The 21,624-nt window shown below is 39.0% G+C and overlaps 1 protein-coding gene across 4 annotated transcripts in view; it reads left to right on the top strand.

Annotated features, from left to right (window-relative positions):
- Nucleotides 1-21,624, top strand: part of PTPRK (protein tyrosine phosphatase receptor type K) — a 386,603-nt gene that overhangs the window by 180,243 nt on the left and 184,736 nt on the right. For all 4 annotated transcript variants that reach the window (XM_063389974.1, XM_063389972.1, XM_063389970.1 and 1 more), the window contains exon 6: nucleotides 10,032-10,206. In XM_063389974.1, the coding sequence (XP_063246044.1) occupies nucleotides 10,032-10,206 (175 nt within the window). The remainder of the gene's footprint in view (nucleotides 1-10,031; nucleotides 10,207-21,624) is intronic.

Here is a 21,624-nt window from a genome sequence, read left to right as displayed (position 1 = left end):
AGTCCTTCACAGTGCTTAGTATCTTTTTTACTTGTCATTCCCTTCAGAATGTAATGCTAGGGGGATTTTGTTTTTCAGTATTTTCCAACTTCTCTTAAAATTTCCAGTGTAATATGTCACGCACCAACAGCTGTTGTTTGGTCTTACTGCCCACACTGAAGCAGTTGGGTTGTGTGACAGGAGTCCCTAAACCCAAGGTGGTAACCTAGGTTTTCCACCTGTTATGTTTCGGTATGCTCTGACTTATACGCTTCAGAAATTAGCAGAATTTCTTGCTGGAAAATGCTTCCCTGTAGGAGGTGAACATAAGTGTGTGTGTAGTCTTTAAGAATTAATATAGTGTGTATAGATAGATACAATAATTAGTTGGGTTTTGCCTACTTACTGCTGATTTCCTTTCTTTCTAAAGCCTATGAATTTTCTTTCTTGAAAAGACGCTTAAAGAACAAGGAATTTTTATTTTACTAATATTTGATGCACCTTGCTGCTTTGTGCACATGGATTGGCTAAATTAGCGTAAGAAGGACCCCTGTTTTATTCTGTTTATTTCCCTGTGAAATGTCATGCATTCCACTGGAGTTGTATCAGTAAACAAGCTTGCAAACAAGTCGCTTCTGCGTGGTAAGCCTATGCTCAGAATGGATATGTGTTATGTACTAAATTTTTGAAAGAGTAGTGCACTCAGGGCATTCTAAACATGAAAATGCAAGAGTGGGATGGGGGTTCTGTTTGCTTATTTCTGTTTGAAGAAAGCTTCATTTCTTTGTAAGATAATAGAGAAATAGAATTGACTGGGTAGATTAAATAACATTTAGGTACACCAGGACTCCAGAAATCAGTGTATGTATTGTCCAACATTTGTTTTGCCAATCTAATTGGGATATCAGAGCAATAGGGTTTTTTGCATAATCGGGCTGTGTTTAACAGCTTCCTGAGCTGGGAACAATTGTGGCTCCCAGAAGCCCAATACGATTTTCAGTGTCTTATCGATGTCCGGTTTAGCTGGACACTCGTACAGTGCAGCGTGTAGAGCTTTTTGCTGGAACATCTGTTAAACCATATGTCTTGGCACCTGGTTCAGATGGCGATAACTGCAGCACTAATGAGTCCATCCATCATTGCTGAGCCTTGCATTAACATAGCATTGGATTAGGGAAAGCGGCTTGTTCTGGCTTTGCAGTCAGATGTGTTTTGCCACGGTCTGCGGCGATACCATTTGCCTTGGCGGATCTGAAATTCAAAGGGGCACCGGCTGCATGCATTTAAAGGTTTAATATGCGCCTTGTAATCCTGGGCAGATTTGCCATCTGAGCGGTGGCGAGCGGGCCAATCTGTCAGCAATCGCTGTGGGTGCTGGCTAACCGCCCTCCACCTGGGCTGCCAAGGCTGGCGCGGCAGCCCTGCGCGCCCGTGGAGGGACTCGTCAGCGTTAATGCAGCCTGATGCGGCCCTTCTCTCTGCCAGAGGAGACTGTCTTTCCTCGTGGAATAACAGATAATTAAAGCAATTGCCTGAGAGTAATAATTGAAAAAGTGAAATTAAACAGCATTATGGAAAATAAAATGCAAATTGCTATAAAAACAATGGAGTCGGGCTGACCTCCCAGCGGTACCAACTGTTACTGGAGGATGAGCGAGCGTCTGTTCGGGCTCGAACAACTGGCTGCATCCCGCTCTTTTTGTAGAGGAAACTGCCATAATCCTCAATGCCCTGTTCACCAGCACCTTGGGTTTTGGTGCTGGTTGCCACAGAATGGGATGTGATATTTAGCTATCATTTTTCCTGCTAGGTACTGCATAGATGCGCTCTAACAATTTTTTGGACTGGGCACATGCAGATGGTATCCTGTGATGATGCATTGTGCACGACCAGCACAGTATTCCAGGAATTTAGATTAGAAAAGCTATATAAGAATCTGTGCCTCTGGCAAAGGGTTGAGGGACAAAAGATTGACTATTTTGTTCTGCTTTCTGGAAGGGCTATTTCCTCCCAGAGAAGAGAAGTTATGCAACAGAAGTCCTTTCCTCTTCTCCCAGGTGAAGACATGGATTAGTATTCAGCGGGAACTTTGGAGTGTGGGCAGTGGGCCTTTGGGATAAACCATTTAGCTAACCTAACACTGAATGCTGGGAGCCTCCTTTTGGGCTCAGAAAAAATGTATTTCTAATAGGAGAGTCTCATCCAATTCAGTTTTTGTTTTACATTGTTTGTATGTTGCTTTCTATGAGTTTTCTAATGTAACTTTCCCGTCTGAGATACCATTGCATTTTGGTACAGTTAATTAACTGATTAAGATACCCTTTCTTTAGTTTGAGAATAAAACATTTGCTGTTACAGTGCACCTGCCTATTCACCATGTTCATTACACTGGAAAAAAGTTTTTTGGTTGGTTTGCACAAATTTTATGATCCCTGAAAGTTAAGGAGAGCTGAGTATACTCTGAATGTTAGAAAAGCTTTGTTATTTTGCTTTTTTATTCAGTGCTGCCTCGAGAGAGTTCAGAGAAGATGCCTTGCTAGCGTCTGCAGGGTTTCAGCCGTGGAACTGTGATGGAGAGTTTTGATCCCCTTTTTGGTTTTGGTCAACTGTCAAGTTTGATGCTTTTTGGTTTTGAACTGAAATAAATCAGTCAGGCCTGCTTGCCCTAAGGAGGAGTGGGAGCTATGATGTTGTGTGGAGGCTGTGGGGAAGAGAGAAGGCCTATGGCTCTGGTTTCGCTCTTCTCCCTGGATGGCAGTGGCTGAGCCTCTGGGGAGACAGAAGACTTTTTTGGATTATCAGCGTCGTCTGCCTAAAGCAAGTACTAATTTGCACAGCAAACTGGGCTGTTTGTGCCAAACCTTCTTTCCTCAGCCAGTAAAATCCTGCTCAAGTCTACATCATCTTACCTTTATCTTGATTACTGACAGTAGCTAAGCAGGATGTAAGTTCTTTTCTTTTTGTTGTGCTTGAGGCTTGCACGGAAAATTCATTTTCCTCATTTGTTTCATATTGCTTGCTTTTACTTACAGAAAAGTTGTTTTTGAAAGGAAGACACAGTATACGGAGGCACAGAGGACTCTTTTGCAATGACTTGTCTATTCTATGTTCACATTCACCTCATCGTATTTATGGTCTGTGATAGACATTCTGATTTTCCAAACCTTTTTTTCAAAGTTGCATGAAAAGCTGACTTGAAGTGATCTAGTTGTCTCCTTGTAAATTACTTGACTCGTAGTTTATTCTGTATCACACAGTCCTGACTCAGACATGGTTATAAAAGAATATTCAACCCATGAAAATTACTGTATTCATAATTTGTTTGTTTCTCAAAGGTTTTTCTTTCCTCTGTTTTTCCCCCCCTCTATTCACCTTTGATGCTATCTATGTCATTTAACCCTGAATGACCCATTCTCCCTCTCTCCTGCCTCAATTTATCAGCTTCATGGATAAATATGGCAGTTTCCCCTAGGTGCCCGGTCATCCTAGGTTTCAACAACATGAAATACTGTAATCCTCCTGGTCTTAATTTAATTCTGCCCCAGTTAACTAAGTCCTCTGGTCTGCATAGCTACCAGTCATTTAGTTCCCACAGCAGCCTTTGGAGCTGCCACCCCTGTAGGGGTCCTGTGGTGGCTGGAGCATCTGTTGCTGGGGATGTGCTGCTGATTGTGGCCTCAGTGGTGGCTCCTTCCCCTCCTGCCATTTTGTACTTTACAGGTAGAACAGCTGTAGTGGAAATTTGATCCAGTCTTCTGTCCAGTCCTGGTAGTCACTCCTCAGTCAGCTAGCTTTACCCATGTAAATGAGACACTTGAAATAAAGGTGATGTTTACAAAAAGATATAGTTATAAATTTCTTGGCCATTCTATCCTGTGACTCTTGTCTGTTATTGTCTGCTTTCAGGTTGTCTTCTCCTCAGTTGTGTGATATGTGATAGGTAGCCTAATACCCCAGGCCCTGGGGTATTCCTCTAATAGCTGCAGGACTTAATGAATTACAGAAGAATAAGTGCAGCTGGTAATCTTGGATGCTTTTAGAAAAGGGTAAAATTGTCTGCTGAGGCCCTCAGGGTCTATGTTGGCCCTCAGTGGTGGGGTTTTGTGCAACTTTTTTCCTTCTTTGTCTTCTAACTAAGAAGATTTTTCTTATTTTGTGCTGCAGGAATAGATCCTGTAGTTCAGTGTGCACTGCTCAAGGTGATACAGACTTTAAATCACTGTGTCTGGAATCCATGCTTCTGTGAATTATGCATTTTTGGTTACTTGTTATTTTTTTTAATCAAGAACACTGCATTCAAGAACCAAAGCTTCCTGAAAAGCTCCTTTATTTTTCTAAAAAAACAAAAATAGTTTTTTGTATGTTCAACGTGTTTGATTAGGCTCAAACTAAGAGGCTTTAAAATGCTCAGAGAAAGTGAGTTGCTTTTATTTTTGTGATGGCTTGGCCAGAGACACGGTAGTATGAATTTTGCTAGTTTGCCTCTGGTGGATTTTATTATAATAAAATAAATTCAAAGTGCCACCTCTAAAGGGCCAGATGGCTCTCAATTAGATTATTTCATCCGAGCCCTTGATTTCTTCAGTAGGAGGGTCAGTGCGGCGTGATAGAAATTTGGGCTACTTCAAAGGGGACAAGTTTGAGTAACATCAGCAGTTTGGGTGCATCATACCAACACATTTAAAACAATCATGGATTTTTCTGTACTGCAGTGCAGCATGCAGGATAAAGCTTGGCTTGTCACATTTGTTCATTTGTTCATGATCTTCAGTGTGTGTTTGCATGGGAAAAGCTGTGGGGCTTTTTTCTGATAAATGAATGCACAGCTCATTGGAAAGTAGAATCTTATTCTGGTTTGCTATGCATGTAGGAGAACAGAAAGTTAAAGCAAGTCCTACTAATTTCCTACTTTAAAAAATATTTAGTGCTTCCCCTAAATAATGAATCAAACAAAAGAAGTTGCTAGTTCACCTTCTTTTATTTTAGGAAGATAGAACTGTTTAGGCATATTATTTAAGCTATATGTCTAATTCATGATCTGGTTAAAAAAAAAAGATTTTTTTAGTCTAAATTTTGTACTTATAAATAAAATTGGAAAAATAATCCCACTTTGTTCAGTAATTAAATCTTCTGTGGGGGAAAAAATAAAACTTCATTTATAACTTCACACAATAAATATTAGTCATGCTTTATTATGTTCCTAGTATGTTAAGAAATATAAAAATGCCAAGAATATAACATATGTGTAAATGAAAAAAATTATAAATATAAATAAATATATATATATATATATATATGGATTTGGATTTTTCTCCATTTGGAAATTGCGTCTTAAATGCTCTAACAGAATATGTGTGTCTGTGGAAAACTGACGAACAGGTGCATATAAAGTAAAATTTAAACACTATTTGCACTATTTGTGTTTTTTACTCCTCTCTCTCTTTTTTTTTTTTAAGATTTCAGAACATGATCTGGCAGGGATTGTGCTTTATTGCTGGCATTCAAAATATCCACAGTCAGTCCTCTTTCTTTTTTTCCCCTATCAAAAAAAGATATTTCTCCCTTTACATAATGAGTAATCCCAGGAATGTTTTGGAATATGTTGTTTACAAATTCCCCTTTCCTCAAGGCAGTAGAGATTTAATGCCCTGGGCTGCTGGGGGCATCTTTCCAGCCCTTGAGCTTCTGGTGTGGTTCTGATTGCAGCTTTGGGGCCCGGGTTGCTCAGACAAACTGGGCACCTGTGCCCTGCTCACCACGTGTACCTTGCCCTCTCCTCTGCTCCCAGTGGCCGTGCAGTGAATCCGATCACAAGTGAATCCGTTTGGTGATGACAATATTTTGTTTTCAGGAAGTTTTTTCATATTCTAGGTTAGGTTTTTTGCGTGAGCACGGGAGGGAAGGTGAGCAGAGAGCAAGTGCAGGGCAGCTGAGAGGGCACTGCTGCCAGAGTAATGTGGGTGTCACTACAGCCAAGGCGTTGACATCTTCTGATCTCTGGAGGCATCCCGGCATCCAGCCGAGAGCCCGAGAAGGCAACCAGAGTTGACTGTAATTATTAGCAGTTGAGAGGACTTATTTTAAGGTGTTTACAGGAAGAAAAGAATGGGGATGTGTAAGGTTGAACTGTCCAGGCTTATAAAAATCAGTGGTGTGAAAAAAAGAAGGTTTCGGAAAATTTGGAGGGAACATTGCTGCAGACAGGTGTCTCATCGCTATTTAAACAAAAAAAGCAAAACTCACCATTTTTCAGTCTGAAAAGTTGAGGGAGAAAGGCTGATAAATTTTAAATATATAAGATATGCACTTAAATTCTACCAATTAAATAAGATGTTGGAGTTTACATTCCTTTGGTTCTACTCAGCTTCTAAAAGATCCACTAAAATTATATTTCATATTTCTTTCATGATTTCTTTCATGAGGCAAAAAAGAGATATTTAAGACTAACTGTTAATTTACCTAAGATTGTTTTAAAGCTGCATAGGCTTTGCTGTTGACTTGATTTAAAATATAGATGATCTAATTTCATTGCCTGAAAAAAATTAATAAAATCATGTTCCTATCAAATTAAAAATAACCTTGAAGTCAGAGTGATTTACTTAAGATTGTAATTTTAATGCCTGAAATGCCAGAATTAAGGCAATTTTTTCACAGGCTAATATTTCTTTTAATCAAGTGTTTATAGAGAGTTCTTTGTGAAGCCCAGAGTTATTTTCACAAAAGGGGAGAACTGCCTGCTGGTGACCTCTCTTAAATGAGCAATTCAGGGTTATCAAATCAGACAGCAAGGGACTGGAGGAACCGAGGATTGCACAGGGTACAGCCATTACCCATTAGTATAACTCCACATTAATTTTAAATTGAATTTTTAAAACTTAATTGAGCAGCATTTTCAAGCTCTGTTCAGTGTGAGCAGGACATAAATTGAAACAGTATGTACCAGGAACCTTAATAAGCAGAGAGCACTGCTGCCTTTCTTCCCTCTCCTTTAAAATCAGTAGTAATGCTCTGACATTAAAAAGAAGAATTTAATTAAGAGATCGTGACAGTGCATCTGAACTCTGACTGGCTAATGGGTTACCAGTGTAAGGGATATGCGCTCAAATGAATGCAGGGCTTTTTCGTTAACATTCGCTTTTAGATGAGAACTCTCTTCTGTTTGAACTTTTCATCATTTTAATGATGGAGAAATGTGCTAAAGGATGATCTGTACATGAAGAAAGACTTTGAAAATGTAGTTGTGCAGTTGGATTCCCAAGAAACAAATTCTTATACAAGGAAATTAGAGCAATGGCTCCAAGCCTTGTAAGATAATATGGTAGCAAATCACTGACAAAAATAAAAAAGAAAATCTGAGGTGTTGTTCTAGAACTGTGAAGCTTGTCAAATTTTATTTTAATTAATTTCTCTGAAAGTGCACTAGTATTTCAAGTAGGAGACCAATACACTTTGTTTCTCAACTTGAAGCATGCAGATGAGCTTAAGTAAGCAAGTTCTGATCTTCAGAGTGTAAATTATCTTATATACTGTAGCTTGGATGTGCTTCTCTGCTGCAGACTAAGCTTTTGGCATTCCAGTTGAAAGCACTGGACTTATTGAAATGAAGTCCTTCATTTTAGAATACTCGCCAATTTTACTTTCATAGCAGAACAAGAATGACTGCATTACATGGTTTATTTGTTATCATATAAGATTTAAAGATACACCTTCAGTTTGTTATTGACTGCTTGGTATCTTTGACAATCATATGGCAAGTTTGTGTTTACTGGGGAGTTTGACTTCCTTCTGGCGGGTGGCAGGCCACCAGGGCATGGGACAAGGTAGAGAGGAAGGAAGTACCATGAGATTTGTTTATTTTGGTTACTTCAAGGCATGAGATCCAAGGTTTACATTAAGTTATCATTTCTGACAGTCCAAACCTTTGGTTGATACTGGGGAGGGGGGGCAAGGGGAAGGAGAGTGGGGACTGCAAGGCTTGAAAATCCTGCTTTCAAATTTAGTTTTTTCTATCAAAAGAAGCTGACTAGCTGGAGGGGAAGGTGCACCTCCCACAAAAAAAATTCATTTTTGTTTAAGCATCACTGAAATAAAGTCTTTAACATCATCCCTCATTTGCTTGATATTGGAATTTAATAATTTCATTGATTCCTGGAGTTCAATAAGGCCTTTCATGTGTAAGAGTATTTGCAGGCATCAGAAATCTTCCTTAATTTTTTCTAAGTCGGAGTCAGATACCCACAGAGGATGGAGCCTGCCACAGGGTGACTTGGCTACACCACAGTTGGTCCAGGTGTCCTAGAGCTCAGCATCCATTATTTTTGCCCTGGGCACACCCTCTCAGAGAGCACCTCTGTGATAACCTGGCTTGTGGTTGTTATGAGATGATGAGAGTTTTAGGGAGAAGCAACAAGGGAACCTTTTGGAAGTGTCTTGTGTGCCATTTTGTTCTGGAAATCAGTTTTTGCTCTTGGTATCTTGTGGCCCTTTCTGGCCCAGTGCTGCGGACAGAGCTCACACCTGAGGAAATGGCAGAGGGTGGCTGGCTGACGGAAACTGGATGGTGTCTTCCTGCAGTGAGAAAATCACACCAATAAACATGCAGCTGGTAAAGATAATGGCATGGTCTTTGTACTGGAGTATGAGTGACTGAAATCTGCCTGCTTGGTATAAATAGAATTAATCTGTTTCAATATGTTAATAGCTAGAGTGAATGCGTGTTTCAGAGGTGATGGACCCCTGGTTAATCTCCCACAAAACTGTTTAAAGTGACTAACCCATGCTAGGATGACAAGGGGTAGATGTAAAATGAAGGGTCTGAGTGTTTAGAAGTACTCCTGCCTGTGACAGGAGGCTGTCTGATCTACACATGCAGTATTAAATCATCTCCTTTTTCTGCTCCTTGTGTTTTGCCACAGTTTTCAGGTTATTAAATTCTGTGGCTCAGCAGTAGTGCTTTTGGTGTTAGAAAGCCTGGAGTTTAAAACCTCAGTGAAGTTTCTCATTCCAGGGGTTGATTAGAGCTAAAAACATCTACAGAGGTCATGCTTTGCTGTGTGTTGAGCAGAATGTGGTCACAAGCAAATGCTGCCATCTTTCCAGGGACTGGGCAATGCTGAGTGCTCAGAAACTGTATGCTGGTCAGGAAATAACATGCAGTTTGTCCATGGGAGAGAGAGCAGTGACATTGTTTGTTCTCTTTGTGCGTGTTTCTGGGTGTTTTTTAATGCTGACTTTTGGTGGAGGGTCTGTTTTTCAACTGAAATCAAAATTGAACATTTAATGTGAATGGTTATAAGGAAAAAGGATCCCACAAGAGCTCAAACTGTTTCTGTCGTACTGACCTGTCACCTGGCCCCGCTGCTCCAGACAGATTAAATTTTTCAGTGATTTGTGGTAGCTATGCTTTTTTTAAGAACTCTCTAAGCTGCTTCCTTTAAATGAGATCTATGTTATTCCTCTTTTAGTGCCTTCCTGCCCTCCACTTTTTATTTCAGCTAGCTTTAGATGGGTAGGTGGTGCTTAGTATAACAAAGCTGAAATTTTAGAAGGTATTGAACTTGTACAGATAAAAAAGGTAGCATTAAAAAGGAAACATTGGTTGGTTGGTGAAAAAGAGCTGTTGCAGACCTTTGATATCCTCAATGCCAGGTTTGTTTAAATCTATCTTACAATACACCCAATGTACGTGTCGTAAATCAGCTTAAAGTTGAATGAATTTTCTTAGGAGTACAACCACTACTTCTGGGCCATCCTAGGATGATTCCAGCTATAAGGCTGTTGCAGTTGAGTATGCCATGGACATGATTTGTGCCAGTGCAAAATCCTGATGGTACTTTTCACTGCCAAACTTGATTTTGAAAAGCTATTGAGTACTGCTTGTTTCTTGATGGGACCTCAATACTGAGCTCTTCTACCACAGAAATGCACGGTAGCACGGTCTGGATGCGTTTGGGTTGAGGTTTTGTTTTTTGTGTCTTCTTGTGTATGATGATAATGATAATTGTCTTTTATATCTTTTGAGTTAACTCTGCCTTGGTTACTCTTATTTTCAGAGAAGAAATGGGGAAGATATTCCAGTTGCTCAGACTAAAAATATCAATCACAGAAGATTTGCAGCTACCTTTAAGTTGCAAGAGGTGACAAAAACCGACCAGGACTTATACCGCTGTGTAACTCAGTCAGAGAGAGGTTCCGGAGTCTCAAACTTTGCTCAACTTATTGTTCGAGGTAAAATTTTATTTTTATTTTATCCATTTAAATTCTTTTAATGTCTGTGATTTCTGCTTACACATTTTTATTTAGCCTGTATATGCCTTGATCTGAAATGATCATACAAACATAGCCCTGTGAAACTGTCATGAGATGAAAGACTGGTTTGCAAAGCTTCTTACAATTGCTTTCCATGGAATGCACCTGTGTAAAACCCTGACCCAACAGTGTGTGGAACGTGCCTGCATGTTTTTATGGGAATGCTATTTGTTGAACTTAAGGTGCAAATCAGATTCCACCTATACATAGTTACCATTCGCTTTTAAAATTTGTTGCCTTGAGCACACTGGAAGTAGAGCAAATAACACATTGTTCTGTTACCTGGGAGATGGGTAGATAAAAAGAGTTGTAAACTTTTACCTACCCAAGGACTGGGAGCATTGTGGAGATGTTGTGTGATGATTTCCAACACAGAAGTAAAAGAAAAGAAATGACAAATTGCTTTTCCCACTTAAAATACTGTTTAGTTGAAGTTAATTCAAAAGCTTCATGGTGTGCAGCCATAGCTTGTTTGTGGTGTGATCAAGTTGGTGATTTTTTTTTTCTTTTTTTGGATTTTATGCTCAGGAAATGTGTTATCTTGACTGGCAAAGGATGTGGTTGAACATAGCTCACCTTCACTTCCAAAATCATGTGCTCTGTTGCCTGGAATAAGATATTGAACCGCTTCTTACCTAATTATGTTGCTTCCAAAACTGCCTGTTTCATTCTTAGTTGGGAAGAGCTTTACAGTTTTTTAGCTGGGGAAAAGAAGTGGTGCACAAAATGTGTTTGTGGGGCTGCTGCCTGGTGGAGGGGGCTGTTTTGGCTAGGTAGGTGCAGGGATCCGACACAAGGTGGGCTCTTGCTCAACTCTTTGGTGAAGCAATGGGCTGCTTGCTCCGTTTGGCACCTTGTAGTCAGACACTGCATCCAGGGCAAGCAAGTTTGTCCTCCGCTTGTAGAAATAAAAGCAGTGTAGGAAATGCCCTGACCTATTTTTTATCTGGTATTTGCTGGCAGAGTTATTTTCCCCGGGAGACCAGTTGATTGAGGTCAACCAGGTTTTATGGCTGCTATAAAACATCAATAAAAATGGGCCTTGCTGACTATACAAAGATTTAGACACATGTTAAGAGCTTCTTTTTATTCTGTTAGATGCACCTTTTGTCTAGCAAACTGCAAGATGGTCTTCATGCTAATAAATTGAAATAAGTCCTGTTGAAGCACAAAACCAGACTTTTGTTGTTAGAAAGGCAGGGAAAATCAATGTATTTATCCAATAAATGAAGCTTTCTATTTTTTTATAGTATAAAACCACAATAAAATGGTATAAAGAATACTATTTGTCTTAAAAAACACCCAAACCACCAAACAAACAAACAAAAAATATAACAAGAATATAAAATTTCATAGTACCATCTTTTAAAATGCATCACATTGTCCTGCTGAAAAACTTAAATAATTTCATAGATAACGCCATATATATGGCTCAAAACATAAATTTGATATTTAGCTATATATATATATAGCAGCTAAATATATATAGAGGGTTTTTTTTATTTTAAAGTTAGAGGTTTTACTTTTTGTGTGTTTTTTATTGGAAGTCCAAGAATTCTAACTTTTTTTTTTTAATATACGTATGCACACACATACATACGTATATAAATAAAAATATTAAAAAAAACGCCTTAAAAGATAAACCTTCCAAACCCATTTTCATCTATTTGACATCATGGTAGAGAACAAAGATATATGTTTTATAGTTGGATTTATTGCTTGCTGTTGTATTTGAAAAGCACTATACAATAATATATTTTCTTGTTTGTCTGGATAACCGCTAAATAAATCTTGTTAGCCAAAAAAGCATACCCATACCCTTAGGGATCAGCTACCCTGGTGTTAAAACTGTGCTGAAAATTAACCATAATGACAGGTCCTATATCTCAGTGGCACTTTAAAGCTGACATCCTGCTACATGGATACAAAAGATGATAATTTTAAAGGAAATTTTTGGGCCACTGATATGAATTGCCTTTAATAAGAGCTGGCATAGTATTGCCCATTGTCAAAGATGACCCGGGGGGAAGAGTTTATTAGTGCGTTTCCTTCTAAACTGGGAGTGACAGGGCATGCTTGGGGCCCTTTTGTTGCTGTTTGTAACAAATGAAAATTTCGCTGCAGAATTCTCATGCTGAAGAGTATTGATCTGTGTGTTCTCACAGCCAGAGGAGGGGGAAAAAAACCGATGAAACACAATTTACTTTGTCATGACTTTAGTATTGCTTCCAGATAATTCTGAGTAACGATGAGAGTCTTTGGTTTGTAGAAGCTAAACTTTATTGACAACACTGTTTATTAGGGAGTGAGGGATGAGGAACAGGAGTTGTTGCACAGTAACTCAAAACCTTGGTGTTTGGATTCATGGCCAAATGGATACTGATATATCTTGGGATACATCCCATGTCTATACAGACATGTGATACCATAATACAGGTGTAGAGGCATCTGGTACTTTCGTGATGAGCAAACTATAAGTTAGTCTTGATGAGTAATGAAAATTTCCAATTCTATAATGTGCATTATGTTGAAACATCTTTATTTCATTTTGAGCTTTAGCAGAAGAATTACTTCTAGTGGAGTTCTAAACTCTATTACAAATGTAGTTACCTGCAAGGGATGATATACATTTCAAGACCCTGAAAGGGATAACTCAATTACTCTGATTAGTTTTTTGAAGAAAAATTGAACTAGGATAGGATTTGTAATTAAATTGTGAGATTTTACCAAAAGTAGTCCCCAGTCAATGATTTAATGTCTCACCTTTGTTTAGAGCTGGTCTTCAGCTCCCAGCTCAGTGGCTGCACTGTATTGATTTTTTTTTTACATGGTTTCTATGGCATTGCTATTACTCTTGGATGCGTGTAGCAGGAGTTTCCCCTTTCCCCTTCCTTTTACAGGAAATTTGGTGCTGTCATTACTGTCAGTTGACTTACCCTCCTGAATATGTCCATCTGATTAGTTTTCTGTTTATATTTTCCCTGGTAAATTGGTAATTTCTGAGAAGGGAGTTTCTTGAAGTCTTCAGGGTTGTCTGCACTGGAACTTGAGGGAGATACTAGGAGGGATGAACTGTATCTGTCATAGGTAAGAATGAACAAGAAGTCAGTGTGGTTTCTTTCTTTTTTGTTTGTTTCTTACTTGCTTTTGAGAACAAGTTTATCTCAAAGTCTCTGCTGCTTAGTGTAGAATTGTAGAAATGAAGTGCCTGAGTACCTGTACCCTGGCTCATGTCTATATTGGACATATACAGTTGTGTAGGCTTTCCAAATTACAGTATCAAATGTTCTGGTCTTCAGTCAGTAGAGAACTTTGCCCTGTAATCTGTTCTTGTACTGTTTTATTGTTCTGTGCACCCAGAGATGTACTGGAGTGTTTCTCTGAAGTTGTCAGTATTTGCCAGAAATGTTACCTTGTGCATCAAGAAACAAGGTAGTGTCCAACACAGCAGCTGTCATCAACTTCTCAGTTGACATGGCGTGTTAAAAGTGCCTGTGAGATGGGGATGAAGCTGATGTTACATTCTCATGTGGTCAGATAGCAAAACTCTGTAAAATAATCCAAATTCAGTTTGTCCCCATTTGGACTGTCTTTCTCTTGGGCAGTCTTGCAGAGAAGGTGAATAAAATCACCTTTTTCTTTGACTGCAGTATGGAAGATACAGGTGATAAGTCTCTTTCTTTTTAATATATATTCACGTAGTAACAGCTTGTTGCTCTGATTTTCAAAAAAAGGAGCAACCTTCGTTCTTAAATGGTATAATGAATTGAACTTTATGTAAAACGTTTGTATGCGTGCCTGAGTTTGTTTTTTTTTTAAAGTAGCTGCACATTGTTAGGAAAATAATTGTACAAAACTTGATATTATGCTATTAAATTCTGCAAAATTAGTAGCAAATATGGTGTATTTTATTTTATGTAGTGAATCTTGCACATATGATTTGGAAGAAAATATTTGTTAAAGATAAGGTAGAAAAATGAAGGATAAAAATCTCAACATGTATGAATCAAATGTAGCATTTGTTATAAATAATAATAATGTGGAGAGTTCTATCATACATCTGGTTCTACTGATAAGGTTAGAAGTTTTATTTGAGCCGTAAATTACAGAAAGTTTTTATGGTTTTACTACATGACTTTTTTTTCTTTTTAACATTTCTTCATCCAACCGAGACATCTCTTCTGTGCTGGGTTCAAAGCAAGAGGAGGCCCCTGCCTTGATTTATAGTTTCAATATGGATATGTCTTCATACACCTGGTAAATCCAAGTTAGTAACAGCAAAAAAGGACAGTTTTCCTTTACTGTCTTCTGAATGTTCTTCCAAAAATCCTAAGTTCTGATGAACTGTTTCTAGGCATCTCACCTGTTTGTATGAGTTTGTGGCTATCATTGTTTCTTGTATTTGATTTGACATTGCGAGCAGTCCCTCTTCTAGGTCATCAGGTTTTGGTGGGATTTGTGATTATGTTTGCCTCTTCTTTGTTTGCCTTATTGGGCTGAGTTTGCCATCAGAAGCAGTTCCTGTTACGCAAGCCTGGCAATGCCTTTCTTGTCTGAATCTCTTTAGGGACCTTATATAGGAAAACCAGTAATTTGGTTGGTTTCTGGTTATGCTAGAACACTGTGAAGATGGAGTTTGCCCCTGGCAAGTAATTCTCATGGGAGCATTATTCTTTTTCTCTTACAAGAAAGCTTTGAAATACTTCCATTTGAGAAAGCTATGGACTGAAATGCACTTTCCAAATTTCACTGGTACTTGTTTTGTCTCGAAAAAAGTGAAATCTCTATGCTTACTTCAGATGTGTGTACTCAATTTTGTGACTTGGTTTATTTGTTCAGTATAATAACAGACTTAAAAATATGTCAAGGAGAGCACTAGGTGGCAGCTAAAAAGTAAATACATCAGGTACCCTGAATTTATATTCCCTGCTTGCAAACAGACTGAAGTATTTTTATACCAATTTTGCAAAATGCTCCATATTTCTTCCCTCCATTATTAAGTTCTCTGATAAATAGGAAATACGTAAAAAAAGAAAAATCCCCTCTGTTGATATTACCTGCCATCATAAATATTAGGTTATTAGTGATGTTTTGTAATGTGTTCAGAAATTCAGTCTCCAAGCTGCAGTGGCTTTGGACTGTACCTTTGAAAAGTCTTGAGGAGGCCCTTTCGTGTGTGTTTTTCTGAACTCACTGAATTTCAGACCAGAGAGGAAATTGAGGAGAGAGAATTTTGCAGTCCAAGTCATTGAAATCTGTGGGGTTTGCATCACTACCTTGGCTAGGTTTCCTTTTGAATCATCAACAGACTTCAATAGAGGTATGCAAATATTTTATTTGTGTCAGAAGAGCCCTGTGGCTGCTGTGCTTGGTTCATAAGATGCATTCCTGGCGTATTGATATTAATACTGCACTCTTTTGGACATTCAGCTCATCTTGAAAAGTTTTCTCATTAGTTGTAGCTTAATTCTTTCATGACAGTATCCCTGCAGGAAGAGCAGATGACTATGTCATAATTTACTTTACAGTAGTTGGAAAAATAAGGAAATTATTTTGTGAAGTTTTTCTAAACCTTGCTAATAAACCACACATTATATTTTGTGTGTATATTTAGGTATAAGCATTTATCAGAGAGTCAAGGATCCAATTACCTTGATCTTTTTGTGGCATTCTATGCCTTTAATTTCTTTACTGTATTAAGATCTTATCCTCTTTAAGTAGGTTTAACGTGTGAATCTTCCTATTTTTCAATCCTCTGTTTCTTACAGCAGGTAAAGAGGGGCTGTCACCCTGAAGTCAAATCCTGCCTCCTTTACATAAAAAGAATGAAACAAGAATGTAGGAAATTGCCTCAGAAAGTCTTTATGCTCATAATGAATACATTGAGCCAGATAGGAGTCTCTATTTCATCATCCGTCTATATATCAGAAAGAACAGCAGCTTCACTTGCTGCTCAGGCAACTCTTCTGTGGAAGTAACTCTGCTCAGCTCCTTTGCTCAGGCAACATTTGCCTCTGGTTTATGTAATTAATAGGTCCATTGCTCATTTTCTTCATGAAGTGCAGAGAAGCTGCTTTTGCTGGAGAAGCAGGAGAAAACAGTTTTGACAGGATTTTTTAAGGAAGCCAAAGAGACTGATTCACACGAGGTAACAGAAATGCCAGGTATTTGGCACAGGCTCCACTCCATCTTTCTGTGTTGAGCAATCTTGGCTGCACAGGTTTGCATTTGAAATAACAATCACAGAATAGCTGAGATTGAAAGGCACCTCTGGAGGTCATCTGGACCAAACTCCCCCTGCTCAAGCAGAATCACTTAGTGCCAATTTCCCAGGATCATGTCCAGATGGCTTCTGAAAATCTCCAAGGATGGATATTCTGCAGTCTCCTTGGGTAAGCTGTGTCAGTTCTCAGGCATCCTCACAGTAAGCAAAAGTGTTTCCCTCTATGTTCAGAGGGACCTTCCTGTGTTTCACTTTGTACCCAGTGCCTCCGGTTCTGTCACTGGGCACCTCTGAGAAGAGCACAGCTCTGTCCTCTTTGCACCCTCCCTTCAGGTGTTTATACACAATTAGCAATGTGTGTTCTTCAGGAAGACCTGAAGTATTTAAGGTAAAGCATCTTTTGCTTTTATTTCATGAGACATGAATTTTGTACTACTTGATGTAGGCTAAATTAATATTTTCATTGGGCAAAACCTAGCAATTTCAGTGTAATATGCATTTTCTTAATATGTTCTCTGAACTTTAAGGTGACTGGTCTGGATCAGAGCAAAAACCCATGTCCTGTAGCTCTGTGTCCTGCCCTGACAGCCAGTGACTGGAGCAGAGCATCAGGGAGAAGTGGGTGTAGAAGCATCCTTTGCTGGCTTAGCATTTTTTCTCTTCCAGGGGGTCTGTGGTTCAGACATCTTCTAAGTAAAGGGCAATACTCTCTCAGCTTGGATATAAGTGTTTTGCCTTATTTTCTCACTTAAAAATGTGCAGAGACCAAAACAAGTTAATGATTAACTAATTCACTTACTTGGTGCAAGGGCCATTTTCTATTTATAGTTTTTGTTATTTGGTGTATATTTTTCCGTGACATCCATGATGGGTGTTGGTTCTTTGTGGCATTTTGTTTCACCAGTCCAAGCAGCATGAGTCCCTCTTGTGCTTTCTGCAAGGCTTCATACTGCCTGCATGAGAGCACGTGGGATGGCAAACTCTGTGGAAGTCCTCTTCTCTCTTCTCTGCTCTGCTCAGTGGCAAGAAGCATGATGGGAATACTCTTTTCACAGGCTCTGGGTGGAAATCAGGACAAAAGAAAAAAGAGGAGGAGGAGGACTAGGAATGCTGACAATTAGCTGGATCAATGTTTGCATGGCTATTTCTGCTTCTTTCTGAGAGCTGCTTTTCTATATGTGGTTTCTAGGCATCTGATCACATCTAGAACTACAGAGAGCTTTTCTTCTGTCCTTCCTAATTAGTAGGTGTGACACTATTTTTAGGTGTGACACTATTTTGTGTGTCATTAGGTGTGACACTGCTTTGTGTCCAGGAATGAACATGTAGCAGGCCTGACTGGTTCTCTGATGGCCGTCTTTGACCATGTTACATAAATGTTCAGGCAGGAGTGTTCTTTCAAAGCAAATCTCCAGAAAAGGGCCCTTCCCTGCTTGCCAGGCAGTGGACTGCTACTTGTTCTTGTCAGCTCTCGTGGGGACATTGCCATGTCTTGGCAGCAAAATAAATACAGCTGCAGGGTCAATGAAAATCAGTGGGAGTCTGTAATGGGTGGTGACCTGGGATGATCTTGACCGAGTGGCTCACAGTTGTAGAGGAGTTAGCTCTGTACTGTCAGGCTTCGTGCTGGCTTTAGTTAATATTCCTCACAGGTTTTCTGCCTCTGTGGCAGACCAGGTATTATCAGTCCCCTTACAGGCAGCATAAACTGGGTATCACCTGCTCTGCCTAATCCAGCAAAGCCAAGATCTGATGCAGCTTTGCCCAGCCTGATTTGAAATGGTGTTGCTGGTGATACCACAGATGTGGCATCAGTGATTGCATGAGCAAGATCTCACTGTTTAGGTGCTCTCCTATACCTCTACCATTTTCTCATGTGCCTCCTTATTGTGGAAATACTTAAGTGAATCGAAACACCAAAGAAAGCATTTGGGAAATTAAAATGTAATCACTTTGAATTGTGGGATTCTTGTTGGCCTTTAGGTTTGAAGGGAATCAGTGCAAAGGAAAAAAAAGAGGCAAGGGAAAAGCTTTTGGCAGGTGTCACTTCAGGGAGGAAATAAAGGGATTCTTTGTTTCTTATATCTGTGTTTTATCCAAGTACAGTGACATGAAGATCATTTACAGTAATGTGATTTTTCTCATCTTAATTAGAGATGTCTCCAGACTACCCCACCACATCACTGCTGTATTTCACTTGGATAATTTTGCTTCCAGTATCTGGTCTGTCTCTACATTTATTTAAATCAAATATTTCATTTGAATGCTGCAGCTGAGGATGGTCTCTCTCAGTTTAAATGCCACTGACATCACCATGGAGGTTAAAATATTTACTTAAGTATAGACAAAGTTCCCTTACCTGCCATCATTTTCCAGTTTGGGGGAGGGGAAAACCCCTCTAGGTTTGACATCTCTGTATTGTGCAGAGTTGTTAAAAAGGGTGCCGATGAGTAGATGCATGGTAATGATGAAAAGGAGTGCATTTGGAATTCAACATAGATGGCAGAAAATGCAAGATGTCAGAGAAGCCATATATTAAACGGAATTTGAATTGGAAACCGAATCCCAACCTGCCACTGGGGGCATTTTGATCATTTTGATTTATTAAACTTTTATAACAGCATTCAGACGAAGCTGAATTAAAACGCTTAGTCTTGGGTGGTTTATGGTACACAAGTCATCATGCTAGTGAAGTCTCGCCGTGATCAATGTAGAGTTAATTTAAGTTGCTTTTTTAATGCAAGTGCACCTGTGTGCTTTAGTATGTATTTAAAAATCTAACAGTGTTCTAATGCTGAATCACTTAACAAAAATACAAAATGGAGCCACACCGACATTTATTTTCAACTGCATTTGAGTGAATCTTGCTATTAAATTGTAGTTGAACTGCAGAAAAACAAACTGCATATATATTCCTCTACCAATTTTATATACTGATAAATATACACGCATTAGAAAATAGCTAGCAATGAAAATATAACTATTTCCTTGCAAACAGGTCATACTGCTAAAGACATAGGTGCTTGCATTGTACGTCCTGACCATCTCGCAGCCTCAGCAGCTGTACGTAGTCTCAGTGAGCACCGTCCCTGCAATAAAAAGAAATCAATTACTATTAGAGTGGCACTGCAGGTTAAAGGCATTACAGGTTCACACTCAGTTTTGCAGCAAGGAGATGATACTTCGCTGCAAATGGGGAATGATGCAAAAGATGGATGAGACAGAGTTCAAGGAGCAGTACTGTGAAGGTCTGGCACTATCATTCCAAGCTGTCTCAGAGACATGATGGATGATTCAGCGGCAAGAAGCAATAATACCTGATGATGAGAGATTCATCTCCAGATCTTGAGCCCACTGCACGCTGTCTACCTGTTGGTGTTCTAGTGGCATAATGATTCCTGATGTGTTATGAAGAACTAAACTATTATACTTAAGCAGCTAATTTGGAATGTTGAATTTAGTACCTAGATTTTTTGCTAGCTTCTAGGAAAGCAAGTAGCAGCATATCAAATGCTCCTGCACATGGTGAATTTAATTACCTCTTATTTATGTGTGGTACCTGTTGACAGGATCTTGTAAGCTGTGCTAATACGATAGGTAATTTGTTACCTCCAGAAATCACTTTCTATGTGCCCTCTGATCATTATCATGAAACATGATAAATGATCTAGCCCATGAGGTGTAAATGAAAATGAAATGGATAATTTGATTCTATGTCTAAATTGTCTCTGGAAAAGTTGTTGCAATTATAATGGAATTTATCTCATAAAAATATGCTTCACAATGTGCCAATGACCTTTAATCATCTTGGTTGGGGAGTTATTTGAAGATAATTTTAAAGAGATTACAAAAAGTTTGCTCAGAGTATTTTGGATAGAAGTTTTTTTTCTTTCCTAAAGAGTTTTAAATATTTGTCTGTTTAATAATTCATATTGCAGGATTTTTCTGCAGTGTTAACTGCTGGAATATTTGCAGAATTATATAGAAAGTGGTGAGAAACATATCTGCCTCTCCTGAAGAAGAGGGAAGCTTAGCTACATGCAGAAAGATAGATTTCTTCCTGCTGAGATGCAGTGTTGAATTTGGATGTGCTGGTTTACTAGCGAGCTTGTCATTGAGATTGATATGGAACTGCTAACAGGCATGTCTTGGAGAACATTTAAGGATTGTTACAAGGAAAATGAATGTGTTTCTCTCCCCTGTTCCCCAGGTATGTTCACAGTGCTAATGGCAGAGTCTGTGTTCAACCTCCTTCATGAGGAAGGATGATACTGTTGCATTAGGACTGATATTTGAATTTTCATCTCTTCCCTAAATGCTTTGTGATTTTTATTTTATTTCTTTTTAAACTTCTTTGTTGCCAGGACCTCATCTATAACATTTCATGTAGTTATTCTGTGTCCCTTTTCTTAGCTTTTTGGTATACCTTGTACTGCCAAACACTTTGAGTGTACCATCCCAGTGCAATTTTCACTTTCCTGAATTCTTTACTATTAAACAAAAGAGAAAAGTTCTATTGATGGGTTTGGGGACTAAACAGAGACAAAACTCAGTGAACAATGTTAGGAAAAGTGAGAGCACCTTGTTAGGAATTAAAAATTGCTCAGAATTGACTTATATTAGAAACCTTACAGACTAATAAGAATGGTCAGTAGGGGTGGTAGAGAAAAGCCTCTCAGCAGTCAATTTGATGTTACATTTTTCCTTCAAGAAAAAAGGATTTAAGTACAAAATATCACAGAATGATAGAATTTTCAAGGTTGGAAGAGACCTTTAAGGTCATCAAGTCCAACCATCTACTCAGCACCACCACTCTAACCCCCAAACCATCACCCAGTGCCAGACCCAGACTCCTTTTAAACACCTCCAGGGATGGTGACTCCACCTTCTTCCCAGGCCACCTATTCCAATGCTTGGCCATCTGAACAGTGAAAAAACTTTCTTCTGTTAGATCTAATATGAAGCTCCCCTGTTTCATCTTGAAGCCATTACCTCTGGTCCTCCAACTGCGGGCACAGCAGGAGAGATCTGTCCCCACCTCACTGTAAACTCCTTCCAGGGAGTTGTAGAGAGTGATGAGGTCTCCAGTGAGCTTCCTCTTCTCCAGATTAAAC

This window comes from Prinia subflava, chromosome 2 (genome assembly GCF_021018805.1).
Source record: "Prinia subflava isolate CZ2003 ecotype Zambia chromosome 2, Cam_Psub_1.2, whole genome shotgun sequence".
Classification (NCBI taxonomy): domain Eukaryota; kingdom Metazoa; phylum Chordata; class Aves; order Passeriformes; family Cisticolidae; genus Prinia; species Prinia subflava.
The sequence above is the reverse complement of the archived record's forward strand: the minus strand, read 5'-3'. Positions and strand labels throughout refer to the sequence as shown.